Source organism: Sminthopsis crassicaudata, chromosome 6 (genome assembly GCF_048593235.1).
Source record: "Sminthopsis crassicaudata isolate SCR6 chromosome 6, ASM4859323v1, whole genome shotgun sequence".
NCBI classification, from domain to species: Eukaryota; Metazoa; Chordata; class Mammalia; order Dasyuromorphia; family Dasyuridae; genus Sminthopsis; species Sminthopsis crassicaudata.
The window spans coordinates 184,011,143-184,029,807 of record NC_133622.1 but is presented as its reverse complement, the minus strand read 5'-3'; the positions used below and the strand labels follow the sequence as shown (position 1 = coordinate 184,029,807).

Below are 18,665 nucleotides of genomic sequence, written 5' to 3'. Positions count from 1 at the left end.
TCCTTTGAGTCACCAGTGCCTTCCCTTTTGGTTTTAGTTTTAATTATCTTGTATTTATTCTGAATATATTTCTATATGCATGTGTTTGGTCCCCCTATAGAGTACAAACTTCCTGAGAGCTAAAATTATTTATTTATTTTTTGTTTATATTCTCTCAGCCTAGGACACTTCCTAGATCATAGTAGATGTTCTATTTATTGTTAAACTTCTACAATGGACCTCACAGGCCTGAATTTTTATTTAGAAAGCTCAGCTCTATTATTAACTAGCTGTGTGACCTTAGCCAGGTCAGTTTATTTCATTAGGACTCATTTCCTCCTCTGTAACAAAAACAATAACAATATTCATATAGACAGCAATAATAATAATATTAATATAGATGGTACTTTATAAATGAGAAGGTTGTATTTGATGGTCTCTAAGATCCTTGCCAGTTTTATCTGAAATGGTCAGACAATTGCCCCATCTTCAGTGACAGGGAATTTTTCAGGGCAGCCAACTCCATTTTTGTACAGTTATCACTACTAAAAATAACTGAAAAATTTAGAACCTCAAAATTTCAAGGTATACATGGATTTTATTTTTATCCCTCATTTTTCCTAGTATTGTGAGGGTGGAAAGAAAAACAACAGCCTTCTAAATATACCTTTATTCAGGCAATCCTCACCTTCCTGGATTAAGAGGCTCTTGTGCATTAACTGCAAAGCTTCTTCATCAATAAAGACATCAATCCCAGCATCGAAGTCTGAACTGTCCCCATTGCTCTTGTAACTGGAGAGAAGCCAAAAGTTTTGGTCCATCAACAAGTTTTCCATGCAGTGGTTTATGAAACCTAACCAATAGAAAGATAAAATTAGAAAGCCTTTTATCTTTTTTAGACTCTTTGCAAAAGGGAGGTGAATGTAGCCATCTGCTAAGACTACAATCAGAATTCAGTACAGGAAAACTATTTCAACATTTGCAAAGAAGGGACATGCCTTAGTTACAAATGTACCTAAGAAATCCTAGTAATATATTGGATTATTTGCCATCTTGGGGGGAGGGAGGAGAAAGGGGAAATTTGGAACACAAGGTTTTGGGAGGGTCAATGTTGAAAATTGTCTATGCATACATTTTGAAAATAAAATGCATTAAAAAGAAAAAATCCTGTTAAGAGAAGTAAAATTATGAGAAAATAAGTGGAAACAAAATTATGAAAAAATGAGCTCTGAGCCAACAACAGACATACTAATGGATGATCATTATCATGGTAATGTAATACATATAGCTTTTTAGAGTTCACAAAGCATTTTGCTAACCTTATCTCATTGGAACCTTTAAAGTACCATATGAAGTAGAAGATGTGTTGTTACCCTAATTTTACAGATGAAAAAAGAGTAAGAGAAGGAACAAAAGCAATATTCAGAGCACCAGACCTGAAATGGCAGTATGGTAGAATGAAAAACTTAAGGAATAAAAAGGTCTGGATTCAAATTCCGGCTTTGGCAATTATTACTCTTGTGATAACTTTGTGAGAGAAAAGCAGCAGAGTATAGTGAAGAGGGAGCTGACTTTGGAGCCACTGGTATAGAATGGTGGTATGGCCATGATCACTTTTGAGTGCTTGAATCAGCTCTTTCAGACTATAATGCTGAAGGAGGAGAGGAGAAGTTAGGTGGAACAATGCTTAGAGCACCAGTTCTGGAGTTGGGGGACATGAATTCATAACCAGCCTCAGACACTTGACACTTATTAGTTGCATGATCCTAGGCAATTCACTTTACCCTGACTGCCTCATTGGGGAAAAAAAAAAAAAGATTATAATGCTAATCTGCATTAGTCTTTGTTGGGAAGTTCCCTATAACGATGAAATGACAGGTCTAGTTCTTATCCCTGCCCACTATATTTTTATGTGATAGAGAAAATTGTTAATCTCCTTTCACTTTAGTGTTATCCAGTAGCATCCAACTCTTTGTGACCCTATGGACAGTTGTCCCTGAGGTTTTCTTGGCAAAGATATTGGAATAGTTTGCCATTGATTTTTCCAGTGGATTTAGCAAACCATGTGCCTAAGGTCACACACACTAAATGTCTGAGGGCACATTTGAATACAGGTCTTCCTAACTCTAGGCCCAGAGCTCTATCCACTGAGCCACCTATGCCACCTATCTGTCCCTTGGTTCAAGTTCCCTTAAAATGAAGGTGGTAAGGACTGGGTGAGCTTTAAGATCCTCATCAACTGTAAATTCCCATAAATACTAATGTCTTTTGCATTAAACCATACTATCAAAGGTTCATTAAAAATACTTTTCCCAAGGGAATATCCTGGAGTTAGAAGATATATTTATGTGTGTCTTAAATGTCAATTTTTTTCAGCCTGGGAAACTGGTCTCTGAAAAGTGAATGAGTTTTCTTTATTTTATTCAGAACCAGGGAAGCTCACCATTTCCTGACCATCTCCATGTCATGTCTTGACATGAGTTTCTCCATAACCCTCACTCTCTTTCAGGTTCTTTTTTATGTTTTGCCTTCTCCTTTTATAATAGTTCCTATTGGCTAAGGAATGCTGTTTTGTTTGCTTCTCTTTGTATCTTTAGGCAGTTGCTTAGTGTTTGGCATACATTAAGCACTTAATAAATTCTCTATCTTTCCGTGCTTATAGTATTATCAAATGATAGCAAGAGCTCTGGACTTGAAATCAAAAGGTTAGACTTGTGACCATGGTCAAGTCATTACAATTCTCTGATCACTGGTTTCCCTATCAATAAAGGAAAAGAGAGAATAATACCTTTATTATTTAACTTAAAAAGCTGCAAAAAGCAAATGAAAAATATTGTGCTTGAGAGCATCATTAAAATATCATTTATTATCTGTTTTTGAAAAACTACTGGATAAGTTTTATTAGCAGAAATAGTCAAAAATACAAGTGATTATTACTATTGCTAAATTATTATTTTTAAATAGTTATCTATTAAAATATTTTCCCAAAGACATTTTTGATAAAAACAAGATGAGAAGAATGATTTTTATTTTTTTGTTTTGTTTTGTTTTTGGAATTCTTTATAATTTCACCTTTAACCATCCCCACACTGCCTGTTTTAAGGTCAACAATTAAGTAGCAGGATTTTGGCACTTTTAAAAATAGCATTATGTTTTGTGTCTATATAGGTATACACTCATAGATGTGTGTATACTATAAATATATATTATATACAAAATCTTCTACCAGTCTAAATTGCATTATTTTTATACTAGCATAGAAAGAGAAGAATGCTTTTTATAATGATAATTGGTAGCATTTATCCAGAGGATTACGGTTTACAAAGTGCTTTAGAGATGTTAACTCATTTGGTCCTTATAACAAGACTGGGAAATAGATGATATTATTATCCCCATTTTATAGCTGAGAAAACTAAGACTCGGAGAGGTTAAGGGAGTTACTCAGGATCACATGGCTGAGACAAAAGTCGAATCCAACAAGGATAATGAGAAACAATTTAAGATTTCTCCCTAGGATTTTAAGCGCCTTACCTAGGCAGTAATAGGTAGAAAACTTCCATATTTCTTCAAAAGTTTTAAATGTCACTAAAATAAGGTCCTGGTCACTGTGAATGGACAGCAACCTGGCTGACAGCTCCTGAAGAGGAAAAAAAAAAGGAAAAAATATTTTGATACCAAAGTTGGATTAATCAAAGGTTAGTTTGGGGCTATTATTAAAGTATTAATGATCAAATAGTCAAGCTTGTTAGTGGAAAATGGGAAACAGTAAATGTCAGATTACAAATTATCTTTGACAAATATAAAGATCTCTAAGTTTTGATTTGTGCTATTATCTCTCTTTCCTTTCTGTTGTTGTTGAGTTGTGTCTGACTCTCCATGACCCCATTTGGGGTTTTCTTGGCAGTTTTTTCTTCTCCAACTCATTTTACAGATGAGGAAACTGAAGCAAACAGGGCTAAGTGACTTGCCCAGGGTCACACACCTTATAATCTGAGGCCAGATTTGAACTCAGAAAGATGAGGCTTCCTTACTCCAAGTTCAGCACATTATGTACTATGGTACCACTTAGCTGACAGAAAGGGCTATTTAAACCATTCTTTGTATCCCCTTGTCACCGTTCATGGTACATAGGAAACATTTAATAAATATTTTTGATTAGTTAATTTCCTCTAGTCCTTCAACTAATTTCCCACTTGAAGTCAAGGATGGATTATAATAACGGTAATAATTGGTTATAATAAAAAATAATAATAATTAGCATTTATGTAACACCTATTATATACCAGGCACTATGCTAAGTGCTTTACAATTATTATTCCATTTTATCTTAGAGACAATCCTAGGAGGCATACACTATTATTGTCACCACTTTATAATTAAGGAAGCCAAGGCAAACAAGTGTTAAATGACTTGCCCAGAGTTATACAGCTAGTGATACTTATTTAAGAAAGTTAGCCTGTCTACCAAGTTTAAAAGTAAATTAGAATTGACTCCAAGCCCAATGTGTTATCCATTGAGCCACCCACTGACCGTGTGACCAATGGTGCTACCAATCTGCTTTCCTTTCTGTTATTGTTGAATTGTGTCTAACTCTCCCTGACCCCATTTAGGCAAGGCAATCCACTTTTCTCATTTTCCTCCAATGTAAAAGGGAAGATTGGAACACTAATATTTTCATTTTCTATCTCAGAGAGTTATGAGGAAAGTGTTTTATACATCTTAAAAGTTCCAAAGAAATGTGAACTATTAACACCATCACCATCATTCCATTGTTTTCAAATATAAAAAATTATATAGATAGATATAGATATAAATATATATAAATTATAAAGATCACAATACTTTTACTTTTTGCTCCACAGGGGCATTTGAGAACATTAGAAGTATGAGCTGTTAACTATCACCATAAGGGAATTCAAGGAGGTGATTAAGGGGCAACAACACAAAAACCTTGCCTTGGATGTGATTTGACAAAATCACTTTTCCCAACAAAGATGAGTAAGCATAAATTGCACAATTGACTAAACAACTAGAATTGTACGTAAGAAAACCAGCTTTTTCTCATTTTGTGGATCAGTTACTTTCACTCAAAACTCAACTCTTTGACAAAGCGGCATGCATTTATAAGAAGATCACCTTAAAAGTCGTCTTGAGAAACCCAGCCCATCCAATGTATTTCGTAGCATTTCTACAACACAGATGATCCTCATAGCATCTCTCAAAGGTAGGTGATATTATTATCCCCATTTTATAAAGAAGGAAACCAAGACTGAGAGAGTATGTGACTTGTCTACAGTCACAAGCTAGTAGGTATGTCTGAAAAAGTATTTCACCTCAGGTCTTCCTAATACAAGTACAGCACTCATTTTACTACTTAGTTGCTCCAATAAATAAATGGCATGTGATCAGGCAGAGACTAAATAACCTTCCCATTTTGTGGATCAGCTACTTTCACTCAAAACTCAGCTCTTTGACAAAGAAGCATATATTTATAAGAAAATCACCTTAAAATCATAGTTAATTAGTTAGGTAGACCCAAGTTTACCTGGCTTAAGGTCAGCCATTTCTCTACTATACCATGACTCGGGAAGGAGAGTTATGGGAATGTCTCCATATTCTATAAATTTAAATGATTAGGACTTACACTGAACACAGCTGAAACTTCCCTGCTGTCATTTTCCAAAAGACGGAGTCTTCGTCTCAATTCTTCCTGCAGACAAGGATCAGGAAGGCCACTCTTTGATTGCACCATAATGAGCTTCAAGGAAATGTCTGGAAGAGATTACATTATGGTCAGAGGTATTAATTGAAATAGATTTCATTGCAGAAAAGGGCAGATCATGTGACCCAATTGAGGACCCAAACAGACCATTAATCTCCAGGTCTAGGAATGGTAGAAGAGCCCTTCCACAAACTTCCCTGTTTTCAGTCAGTTTGTGATCTTGCTCTACCCTTTTCTGGGACCTGCCTTCCCTTTTAATCTCTGGGGAATAGGGGAGCAGTTGGCTAGTGGAGGGCAGAGAGCTTAGGAAATACATCTCTGAAATACATCAGAGAAAATTATATGCCATTCACCTATAGGAAAGACATTTCTTTCTGAATGTCAGGACCAGGGACAAGGATCTAGTTCTCTTATTTGAATTATACATATCATCTAACACATATGACTTTTCTTTACTCAGGGATATAATCCCTGAGAGTTGACAACAGTTATACTGTCTTAGAAGGAAGAGGAGTCTATTTTCATAGATTCAGGAACTCTGAAATCTCTATCATTCCCAAACCACTTAAAGAATTGAAGTATACAATTTTGAAACAAATCCCTGGTATTGTTTCTTAATCATTTATTTCTCCAAGTATTGATAACTTAGGGAACATATTTTTTAAGTAGATACTTGTATCATTGTTGTTGTTTGACTAGCAATGGATAGAACAATGACCCTGGAGACAGGAGGACCTGAGGTAAAATCCAACCTTAAAAAAACCTGAGTTAAAATCCAACACTTACTAACTGGGTTATCCTGGGTAAGTCACTTAACCCTATTTATCTCAGTTTTCTCATCTGTAAAATGAATTGGAGATGGCAAACCACTCCAGGATCTTTGCCAAGAAAATGCCCAATGGCATCATGAAAACTCAGACTGAAATGACTGAATGACAAAAAATGCAGTCTAATGGATAGTGAATCAGCCTCAACTCCAAAATAACTTGGGCTCAAGCACTGCCTCTGACATAGAATGCCTATGTTACCCTTATTATTATAAGTGACATATGGGCAGATTATTTACCACCCCAGTGCTCTAGGCAATTGTCTATACCTCTAAGTTGAAAGAAAGGGGTTACATTAATAGAAGATTTTTTTCACTGGGACATTCCCTATAAGAAATACTCATTATTTGATATATATAATTATGAAAAACATAGTGTTTATATCAAGCATGGTTCAGAAAAAAGTTACTGTACTTGTTTAATTCTCTGATACTTTTTTTTTAAATAGCTTTTTGTTGTTCAAAATACATGCAAAGATAGTTTTCAACATTCATCTTTGCAAAACCTTATGTTCCAAATTTTTCTCCCTCTCTCCTTCTCTCCCTGTCTCTCCTAGACAGCAAGTAATCCAATAGAGAATAAACATGTACAATTCCTCTACACATATTTTCACATTTATGACAATGCAAGAGAAATCATATCACAAAGGGAAAAAATGAGAAAGAAAAAAACAAAAACAAGCATGCAAAAACAACAAAAAAGGTGAAAATACTATGTTGTGATCCACATTCAATTCCCACAAGCCTCTTTCTGGAAGCAGATGGCTCTCTCCAACTCTGATGCATTTTTTTTTTTTTCCTGAGGCTGGGGTTAAATGACTTGCCCAGGATCACACAGCTAGGAAGTGTTAAGTGTCTGAGATCAAATTTGAACTCGGGTCCTCCTGAATTCAGGGCTGGTGCTCTATCCACTGGGACACCTAGCTGCCCCCCTCTGATGCATTTTTGAAATTTTTTTTCTGCAAAATTTTTTGCATGTATCATAAATACTCTCTTAACATTCTCCAGTTCCTTTTTTGTGATGACACACACTACACTGAGGCTATAGGAGGGATCCACAATTTCCTCCCATGCTGGAAATACTTCAAGTGCCAGGTATAGGGATGAAGTCTAAGTCTATTGTCATATGATTGGATAGGATCATCCTGAGCTTAGCCATGGAATGGGAAATACTTTGACTCAGGAAGAATAACTGCTATGTTACAGGAGGCTCGCAATGTGCTCTGGTAAAGGGGAACACTCATGGTAATACAGTAATACAGTCTCTTGGACTATGGAGAAATTATCATGAGTGATGATAATAATAACAGTTGATGTGCATGACTTGTCTTTCTATTATGTTAATTAATATAAAATAAATGGGCCAGGAAAGAACAGCCTTTCACATTATGATACTTTATTGCTTCTAAAGAATTCTGAGATAACTTCACTTGAGAAACTATTACAGGAAATATAATAATCATTATCTTTGTTATTTATTGTCATCATTATAAATATTATAATTAATAGCACAATTACTATACATGAGGCATCTAGGTGGTACAATGGATAGAGCATTAGGACAACACAGATGATATAAGTTGAAATACGGTTTAGACAATTATTAGTTCTGTGACCCTGGAAAGTCACTTGATTCTGTTTGCCTTAGGTTCTTCCTCTGTAAAATTAGCTGGAGAAAGGACTGACAAACCATTCCAGCATTTTTGCTAAGAAAATCCCAAATGGGCCCATGAAGAGTCAGACATGACTGAAATGATTATACATGGCTACACTAACCTTGGATAGTCAAAAAGATGATTCCATTAATCCTGCATCATTCCATTTCTGACCAAGAATGCTAGAACATTTGTGTCTATGTCCTTTTTGACATATGCCAAGATATCTACATTTCTCTTCCCCCTCAAAGAGGGTTTCTACAAATGGAAACCTAGAGTGTGGAAGCTTGAAATACCTAGAATCTATTTTTATGATATATTTATACACTATAAAAACATATTAAAATATAAATATTTATATATACATTTATTTAAAAAAAATTTTTAAAGGACATGTTTAGCAGCAGATTATAATCCCCAATCTTTCACCAGAAGGTAGAAGCAGGATAGGTCAATGGAGAGAACTTTAGACTTAATCCTCCCTCAGATACTTAGCAGATGTGACCCTGAGTAAGTCAACCTCAACTTCCCCATTTATGAAATGAAAGAATAATAATTGATGACCTTTAAGGTCCCTTTTTATATGATTGTGTTATCCTACAAGTTTGATTTTCTGAAAAATATTGGAATAGGTATTTCTGAGATCCTTCTAGCTATTACCTCCTATGTTCTAAGGGCTCTTCTTGCATTCTATGATAATTTGTCCAATCAACAAACCATCATTGTGATATAAAAAGAAATATAAGCCATAGTTACTACTCTCCAGCAGTTTAGCCGTTTGGAGAATGTAAGGTACCTATGTTACGGGTGTTGAATAAAACAAGGATTTCTTTTGTCACTTTTGTGTTCCTGTCCTTAAAGACTGAAATGCTTTCAAAATCGGAATTTACCCAGAATAGGCTGGCAGTACTACATTGTTGTCATGGCAAGATCTGCTTGGCCCTTGACCATTTAGGGAAATGGATACAACAGGGAGGCAAGACATGAGAAAGAGAGGCTAGTACATGGCAGCACAGGTTACTTCTCACCATAATGGGGCCATATGCATTGTGCTGGAGGACACTTCTACCCTAGGAAGTCTAAACCTACATTTTTTATAAATTCTTTCAGTGATTCAGGAGGGAGAGGTAGCAAAGCCATACATGGGCTCCCTTTGCAATAGGTTTTGGAGTTTACAAAGCCCTTTCTTTCCTCACAACCAGCCTGTGAAGCAGATAATTCAAGAAAAAGCTTAGAGGGGAAAAGAAAAAAAATGACTTACTAGTAATCTTGGGCAATGATCAAGGTCAAAGGTGGGATTCTCTCCATTCCCAGTCCAGTGTTTTGTTTTTGTTTTGTTTTGTTTTTTTCCTTTCTTTTCTCTCTTTTACTATACTGTGCTGCTCCCTCCCTATCTTCAATAATCCTATGAGCAATTCCCATCTGTGTTGTAAATCATAGGGAACTACTTAAAATCAAGTTATTATTACCATCTTCTAATAAATTTCGAGTTCATCATCACTTAGTTGAAGTTTGTTGACTGACTGAGACCTTCTGGAGACCTTATCACATAAGCCCAAATCAAATATTAAAACCAGCATGAAAAAACCATCAGAAAGAGGCTAAGGAGCTGGGCGATTTTACCTTTCTAGATCTCAATTTGCTCATTTGTAAAAAGTCTGAATTGACTGTCTATAATAGTAATAAATAATAACAATAACACAGCTTTTTAAAGTATAAAACACTTTATAAATATTATTTATTTAATCTTCATAACAATTCTATGAGACAGATGCTATTATTATCTCTACTTTGTAGAATGGGAAACTGAGGCAGCCAGAATAAATAACTTGCCCAAAGTAACATAGCTAGTAAGTATCCAAAGCTGAATTTGAACACAAGTCTTCTTCTGATTACACATTCAATGATCATGTCCACTGTACTAGCTAGCTGTTTCCGTGATATTATGATTTCATCAATTGTCCATCTCAAACCACCAAGATCCTGAGTTGTTTTTTTTTTTTTTTTAAAGGAATAATTATCAAGTCCTATAAAGGAGGGAAAGGGTGATAGTGCTGGAGAAAGACCCAGAGGAAATGCTTCATGAACTTTGGGGACCTCTAAGCATGTACTTTGTGTATCTCCTAACTAATGTGTCTTTGGCTCCACATAGAAGAATCCTTTAGTCTCTAGAGATATGTAAGTAATATAGCTAGTAGAAAAAACCACTGGATTGGGGCTTAGAAGATCTGCATTCTAATTCCACAAAACTACTTACTATTCTGACCTCAAGCAAATTACTTCATTTACTGGGTTTCAGTTTCCTTACTCTATAAAATAAAGGAATTGAATTACATAACTTCTTGGACCCTTTGACTCAAAATTCTGAATCTGTGACTATCAAAGACTAATAACTCTATTGATTATTATTAAAAAAAAAAAAAAAGACTACTACTACTCTCTCTCTCTCTCTCTCTCTCTCTCTCTCTCTCACACACACACACACACACATACACACATACACACACACACACACACACACACACACACACACACACACACAATTCAATGAGAACAAATTGGTTATTTTGACTCTTTGGTCTTTCCTTGTGTGCAACAATGAAGCCAAATGAATAAACTTCAAAATTAAGTCCCATTTTTCTTAACTCCTGTAGTACTTATTGACTTTAGTTTTGTTACTCATTGTGGTCTGAAACAGTTATTGAAGGCTTCATACAGATGATGGTGCTTGCAATAATTTCACTTTGGACCTTACTGAAAAAAATACTTAGAGAGAAAACCAGAAGAAGGACTTCCCTTTCAGTTCTGCAGTTTCTGCCTTTGGACCTTGCTGTCTAGATGGGTGAGATCCTGACTACATCTGGGAGGGATCCAGCCATGTTTCCCTCAACTTCCTGATCGTCATCTTGTCATTTGCCTCATCTCCCATTCCCACCTGCTTTTTGGTTCTGGAATCATAATCAAATCAATATAATCATTGTTATTAGAAAGGGTGTGTATCAATTTCTTCCTCTATTCAACAAACCATTCCCCCACCATTCCAAACTGAAGTGACCACAGCTTTGCTGGAGGTATTGTCTAGTCCCATCAGGATATAATCTCATTGGAAACAGTTACTGTCTTCACTTTTATATCTATATCCTCACCTCTCTGAACATAAATGCTTAACAAATATTTTTTTATTCATTCATCATTGTAAAAAGGAAATTCATAAATTTCTCTGATGAACCTTAACAGATGTTTGAATTAATTGACAAGCAATTCTCTATATCTAACCCAATTTCTTCTTTCTGTAGTTCATATACTACATATCTCTACTCTCACACAAGAACATATATGCCCACTGTTTGCTGTCCCTCCCTTAGCATACATGAAATTTTACTGCCTCTTTGTAAAGTCTTAGTTATTCAGAGTTGAGATGCTGGAAATATCCCAGAACACAGAAGTAGAAGGAAGTTGAGAGCTTAGCTTGCCAGAGTTAGAAAAAGCTTTATAAAACAAAGAGTCCAAATTTTTCATTTTACAAATAAGGGAACTGAGAGCTAGCAAAGTCAGCCAAAGTCACAGCATGTTACTAGTTGGCAAAACTTCTGAAAAATGTCTTGTTCCAATACAAAAGGGATCATTTAGCTTAATAATTATTACTACAAACAGAAACTGTTGTCACAATACATGATAAATTTATAGAGATGCTGGAGTTTATTTTGCCTAAGCCATGAAAAAGCATTTTGTTTCTAAATTAAATACAGGGGAATATTTGTGGTCACTCACCAGCCATTCAAAGGACCAAAAAACCCTAGGAAATAACCATCTTTATCCTGTGCTCATAGTATTCCCTTCTTCTATCTGCCAACTACTCTTCTCACTTTCCTTCAGGATCAATTCAGAACATCCATGGAGCCCTTCCTCACCCCAGACATATAGAAGATGAATCAGGGGATTGATTATTTATGTATAGAAATAGTTTTTTTGTTTTTTTTTTCCTGTTGCAAAAAGACTCACCCCAAGTACTCTTTAAATAATTGATTTACTGGGTGTATTTAAATTAAAATTAAAGTTTGATGAGCTTTCCCAGGAACACCCATGTTATAAGAAGTGAGGGATGCCTGCATTGTGTCTGAGATAAAAATAGACCCTGTGCTGAGGTTTCAGAGAGCGACTGGCCTGGTCTTAGATGTGGCTTTTTACAGAAATGAAAAGAGTCAGTGAGAAACAGAAAGGAACCCATATTTCATCCATTCTTAGATTCAGAGCCCAAGCACTACTATCTCAAACAGAGTAAAAATATCATGCAAGTGATGTTAGAAGAGTTAGTAAACCTAAACTAGACATTTTGGTGCCCCCCAAAAACTGCATGAAAGCAAAGCACCTTGTTCCTTTAGGGTGTGAAAATAATAAATGAAATAAAACAAAGTTAGTCTATAAACATATATTAAGTGCCCACTATGTGTCAGGCACTGTTCTAAGTACTGAGCTAAGTTGTTCCATGGGATACTGCTAAAGGAATGCATGTATTAAATATATTCACCTTCTAAACTTCTGTGACTAGGAGAAAACCCTAGTTATCCCACCCTAGTTAAAGCTGTTACTATGTAATGCTTGGTACCTGTTGGAAAAGTTCCCATTGGGCCGAGAGATGTCCCCGCAGTGGCCCTGCAGCCATCAGAGAGTCGAGTATCTGTAAGAAAAGAATTGTGAAAGTGAACAAAGTTTCACAACCAAGTTAAGAATACCAAACTTCAGCAGCATGAGAGGACTTCAGCTTTCTCTGTGTGTCTCTCTCTGTATTTCTTTTTCTCTGTCTCTTTTTTTCTCTCTCTTCACTGCTCTGGTTTTTTTTTTCTCTCTCTTTCCATTTCTCTCTCTCTGGAGGAACCCTTCAAGATACTCTGTTCTAATACCCTGATTTCCCATGGATACAGAGTCCCAAAGATCAAAAGCTGACTGGCCTAAGACCACACTGTGAGTTACAACTACACCTGGCCCAGAACCCAGTTTAAATCTAGCACTTTTACAGCCACATTTTCTTTCCTAAAGTTCTGTTACAATATTACTCCTCAGCACACACGTGCGCGCGCACACACACACACAACCACCACCACTTTTCCTTAAATCTCTGCTTGCTACATACTAGAGACATTAAGTCATTATATAGAATATCTGATACAGGCCCTTCTCCATTGTTGAAAAACCAGCTTTGATAAGTCTGGAGAGACTAACTGAGTTGACAGGATAGTCAGTGGTTAGACAATATGATGTAGTGGACAAAGAGCTGATCTTAGGACAGGAAGACCTGATACAAAGTCCTGCTTTCATTGTGATCCTGAGCAAGTTATTTAAGCTATCAGTGGCCAAGTCAATCCTTCCAGACCAAAAGCTGCATTGGAGCTGATCTTCTTTGGTAGAAGTTCTCAACTTAGAGCTCCCTATACTGATAAAATCTTGAATCCTGTGTATATGTGAGCGTATGTGTGCACGCACATGTGTCTATGCATTTGTATATTTATATATACAATGTATGTATATGTTCTATGCATATATATTATACAGTTATGTATATACATGTGTTTCTATGTAAATATATGCATATGCATATTGGCATACATTATATATTATGAATTTATACACATATTTATATATAGGCATTTTATATGTATATTATATATATGTGTGTGTATTAAGTTTATATATTATGTGTATTTAAGTAACACACATATATATTATCCATTTGATTATCTATCTGTTATTGTCTATCTATTTATCTATCTATCTCTCTTATAGCCAATGGTCTTTGAGCATTGCTAAGTTGTATAGACTTTGTGATCCACTTCGATAAAAGCAGGGTTTGCCATTTCTTTGAAGCATTAACTCATGTATGGGGAGGGAAAGGTTGAGCATGATTGGTCAAAGACTTAGACTGTACTCACTATAGATTCAAATGTAAAGTTGTCTGATTAAATCCTGACACTGTGCTCTCTTTTAGCTTTAATAAGAGCACTCTTTCCACAAAATTGGAAATAGAGACTATACTTAAAATCTTATTTTCCCTGCTTAAGTTGTTTCTAGCTCCCCCAAGGCCTGCCAAAGAATACTGGATTTGGAATCTGGGTACCTGGATTTGCATCATAGTTCCATTATTTCCTCTGACCTCCTTAACCTCTTTGAACCTTTTTCCTCATCTATAAAATAATGCATCAGACGAGATCACTCCTACAGCCCCACCTCTCCCTATAAATCCATTATCCCAAAATGCCTGTGCTTGACACTCAAGATCCCGCCAATGTTATCACAACCAAAACTTTCCATCTCCTCCCCTTTTTCACTATTCTTTTATGCATGAGCAAATCCCTCCAAAGACAACTATTTAGTGCCTCTCTGCTCATAAATTATTCTGTTCTGTTGGAACACTTTGCTCCCATCTCCCCACTGATCTAAACCCTTCCTGTGGTTTGGTGGAAAAAGTAGCACACCTATTGTCAGAAAGACTTAAGTTCAAATCCAGCCTCAGATATTTACTAGTGATGTAAAATCCATAATTAATTCATGCCTTCAACAGTTTCCCCATCTATAAAATGAGGATAATAATATTAGTACCTCTTTCCTAGGGCTAGTACAAGAACAAAAATAAGATAAGATCTGTAAATTGTTTAGAAAGCATTAAAGTGCCATATAAATGTAATGAGGATGAGGGTAAGTATGATGACAAAGATGAAGATAATGATGTGAGCTCCTTAAGGACAGGGCTTTGTTTTGTCTTTATGGAAACCTACATCTGGTACTTAGTAACTTTTGCTTAATAAACTGAACTGATTTGGAGTTTTCAGGTCAAATTTTCTTTCCCCTATTAAGTTTCCCCAACCACTCCAGCCCAGGCTGATTGGTCTTAGCTGAAAATTTCTCTAGCCTTTAATCCCCACTACTACTTATTTAAGAGTTTAACATCTTAGTTTCCTCTCAAAGTTACTTTCTATCTTCATTAAGACTTTAATTGCAAGTCAATCTTCTGGATGATGAAGCAGATTGTTGGGCCACTACTCAAGCCCCACCTCTCTAGAATTTCATAACCATGATGGTCTTTGATCCTTTTAACAATGTTATGAAGGCACCATGATTGCACACCCTTCCCTGTCCATTGAGGGAAATGAAGGTCAGAGGGGGTTAAAAGATGATTTGCCAAAGGTCATCTAAGTGGCAGAGACCACATAAATGAACCCAACTCCCTTCTTCAGAGAATTTGGAACTCAAATTAAAAAAAATAAAACTTTTTTTTTTTTTAACATATAACTGGGAAATATTTAAATAAATAAAGCAAAATATATTTAAAAAGTAAAATGCATAGGCACAAAACCTAAGATCTGCCATTCATTGGCTATAAGATTTTAGTATGAAATAAGGCATAATAAAAGAAGAAAAATGAGGAATTATAATAAACAAAAGATAGTCATGATGTCAGTTTCTGTGGTGTGGGATACACCTGGTAAAGAAACCATTATACAATTTATAGAGAATTGGAGAATGTGAAAGATATAGGGGCATAGAGAAAGTAAGTACCTTGCTTAAGGTCATTCATTTTTTGTGGGCCTTGAACCTAGGTTTTCATGATTTTGAGGACATCTCCTGATGAATTATACCTTGTTACCTCTCACTAAAACTTAAAAATAAATAATCCTTTATTTCATTTAGATACAGTATATTTCTTTAAAACTTTCAGAAAGAGAGAACAACTCCTTAGCTTCACACAATATTTTCTCCTCTCACTTGGCTGCCAAAGATTGGAAAACTCCCATTTGAACTGGAGGTTTGGCTGGTATTTCAGAGGGACTTAACAGGACAAATACCAACACAAAAATGTGTGTGAACATGGGCAAGTGTTTTACCTTCTCACCCTGGGAGAAGAAAAATTAAAAAAAAACCAAAACAAAATAAAAATCAATGCAGTAATTCTGGGGCAATCAAACTTGGCCAGCTTTAGTTTGGCAGATTTTTAGCCTTAGCAAGAGGGTGAGCTGAGCTTAAAGGAGTTTGGGCTGGGCTGTAAGTCACATTTCCTAGTTATGCTGTCACCTTTCTCTCTTGATCCACTTCCCCTAGTGAGTCATAACCACATGGGGAAGCAGCTGAAGTAACCTCTTCTTATCTTGTCCCTGCTTATCTACAGGGGTGGAGAGAGGACCTTCCTCAAAAGCAGTAGGTGGAGTTTGAAGCTAGAATTTCATAGAATCTGATGTTAGAGAGCAGGGAGAAATCATCTAATCCAAGAATTTGTAACATTTTATGTGTCAGTGGGCCCCCTGGGATGGTCGGGTGGACCTTAAAGGCCCACTTCTTAGAATCAACTTTTAAATATATATAAGAAAATGTATAGGATTATAAAGGAAAAGCAATTATATTGAAATACAAGTATCAACAAAAAAGGCCAGGGACCCAACATTAAGAATATCTAAATCTCACCTCCATTCCCATTGTAAAGTATTAAGAACTGGCTCAGAAAGGAGACTGAGTATGTTTATAGTGACCCTGGAAATATAGGTATATAAAGTAGGTATATAATTCAAACATTTACTTAAAATAAGTCAAAATTTTGCAACTTTCACATTCAGTTACATGACCCCCAAATGGAGTCATGACTCACAGTTTAAGATGCTATAATTTAAATCATCTCTAAAGTCTCTTCCAGATCTGAGTCCTAGGATTCTAAGAAACTATAGCAAAACAACAATATATTAAATCTGTGAGTCAGACATTGAAAGAGCATCAATCAATCTTCTATTGTATTAGTCCCATGCAAAAATCATAATTATACATGAGATTGACATCCCTCACATCTCTACTATCCCACTCCAACTCAATTGAAATCATTGCAAAGCTCATTCCAATATGGCTTTTGAAATCTCTATTAGCAGTAAAGTCCTTAGTGTCCTAAAGCTTTTTTTTTTTTAATGGAAACCCTGCACTCTCATTAAGGATACATATTATATTCCTGGCAATTCTCAGGGTTTGTTTGTTTGTTTTTTTCTCTCCATACTCCCAATTTGCAGACCTGGAAAAAAGGTCTGTATTCCAGTCACCTCCCTGTCATTGCAGCTTTGCTATGATACACTACTTGACACTTGTATATCTTTGACCAAATGCTCTATATCTATCATCCTAAGTCACTAGCCCTCTCTTGATCATAATTTTCTGCTCTATAAAGGAGATGGTTGGACTTGTTAATCTTTAAAATCCCTTCCAGGTCTAAATAATCATTCCCCTTTCCATCATCACCCAGAGAATATTCATATGAATTATTTGTGTCCAACCAGTGATAGAGCTTTTCAAGCTCATAACGATCTGATCAGCCATAGTTAACACACTGAACCTGAATTCTGACACAGCATTTGGACATTTTCAAGAATGAGGGACACTAACTAACCAGCCAACTAATCATCACTCAATTTATCTTTTTAGGTCCACAAAAATGTGTTGTATCAACAACTCCTACTATTGCTGTCAAATACTAACTTTCAAGGCACCATTTTAAATGACTTTAGTACCTGGTTTTTGGTCTTCCTCTCCACTATACCTCATGCTATATTATTATCATATCAACAAGCTATTAAGTAATTAATTAACAAGCTTGTTGATGTCACTTATAAAAATAACTGAACCAAGTGTAATTCCCAATATGGCCTAATCAGGGCACCTTTCTTATTCCTTATAAGCACCATGAAGACAAGCACTTAAAACATTTTTTAAATTTGAATTGAATTCAACAGGAGTTAGGAGAGATATCAAAGACAGGCTATATCCTTCTAGAATGCCATTGTTCTCTTCTCATTAGGTCCCCATAGAGAAAAAATTTTCAACCGGCCTAATTATACTATCATCAAGTATCATTTCCCATCTTATTGCAAAGGATATAATGATGGATTTTGTCAAACATCTTCCCAAAACAAAGGTCAATTATATCATTTTATATATATATATATATATATATATACACATACACACACATATAAATATACACACACACATATATATATGACATCTTCCTGATCTACCTAACCTTTTTTGTGTTGATGACAGTGGGAGAAAAGTTTGAACCTGGTATTTTTTCAGCATGGGGAATGCCTGGTAACAAAATTCCCTCACTTAGGCAACTTTTATATATCTTATCTTTTTAAAAGAGTTCCCTAGGCCACTTGGTTATGATAGCATGGCCTATATAAATTAAATCCAGGACTTCCTGAATCCAAAACCAACCCTCCACCCACTATGCCACACTGTACCCACCAAGTCTGATGATGTTCAAAAAAAAAAAAAAAAAAAAAAAAAAAAAGGAAGTGAAATTAGTCTCAAATGACTTGTTCTTGCTGAACTCATCTTAGTTCTTAATGAGCATGGATTCCCTTCCTAAGTACATACAAACCATTAATGTCATGTCCTACAATTTTGTCAGAAATTGTCATCAAGCCCATAGTTGATCATTTGGAAGTTTTACCTT

General features: G+C 35.6%; 1 protein-coding gene across 9 annotated transcripts in view; it reads right to left on the bottom strand.

Moving 5' to 3' along the window:
- Positions 1–18,665, bottom strand: part of SH3TC1 (SH3 domain and tetratricopeptide repeats 1) — a 109,526-nt gene that overhangs the window by 34,682 nt on the left and 56,179 nt on the right. For 6 of the 9 annotated variants that reach the window (XM_074276609.1, XM_074276613.1, XM_074276610.1 and 3 more), the window contains exons 3-6: positions 12,789–12,860; positions 5,624–5,751; positions 3,511–3,616; positions 647–832 (exon numbers count right to left, since the gene is read on the bottom strand). In XM_074276609.1, the coding sequence (XP_074132710.1) occupies positions 647–832; positions 3,511–3,616; positions 5,624–5,751; positions 12,789–12,860 (492 nt within the window). Of the gene's footprint in view, positions 1–646; positions 833–3,510; positions 3,617–5,623; positions 5,752–12,788; positions 12,861–18,665 lie in introns of those variants that run through there. The other 3 variants (XM_074276615.1, XM_074276614.1, XM_074276617.1) reach the window with 2 other exon arrangements.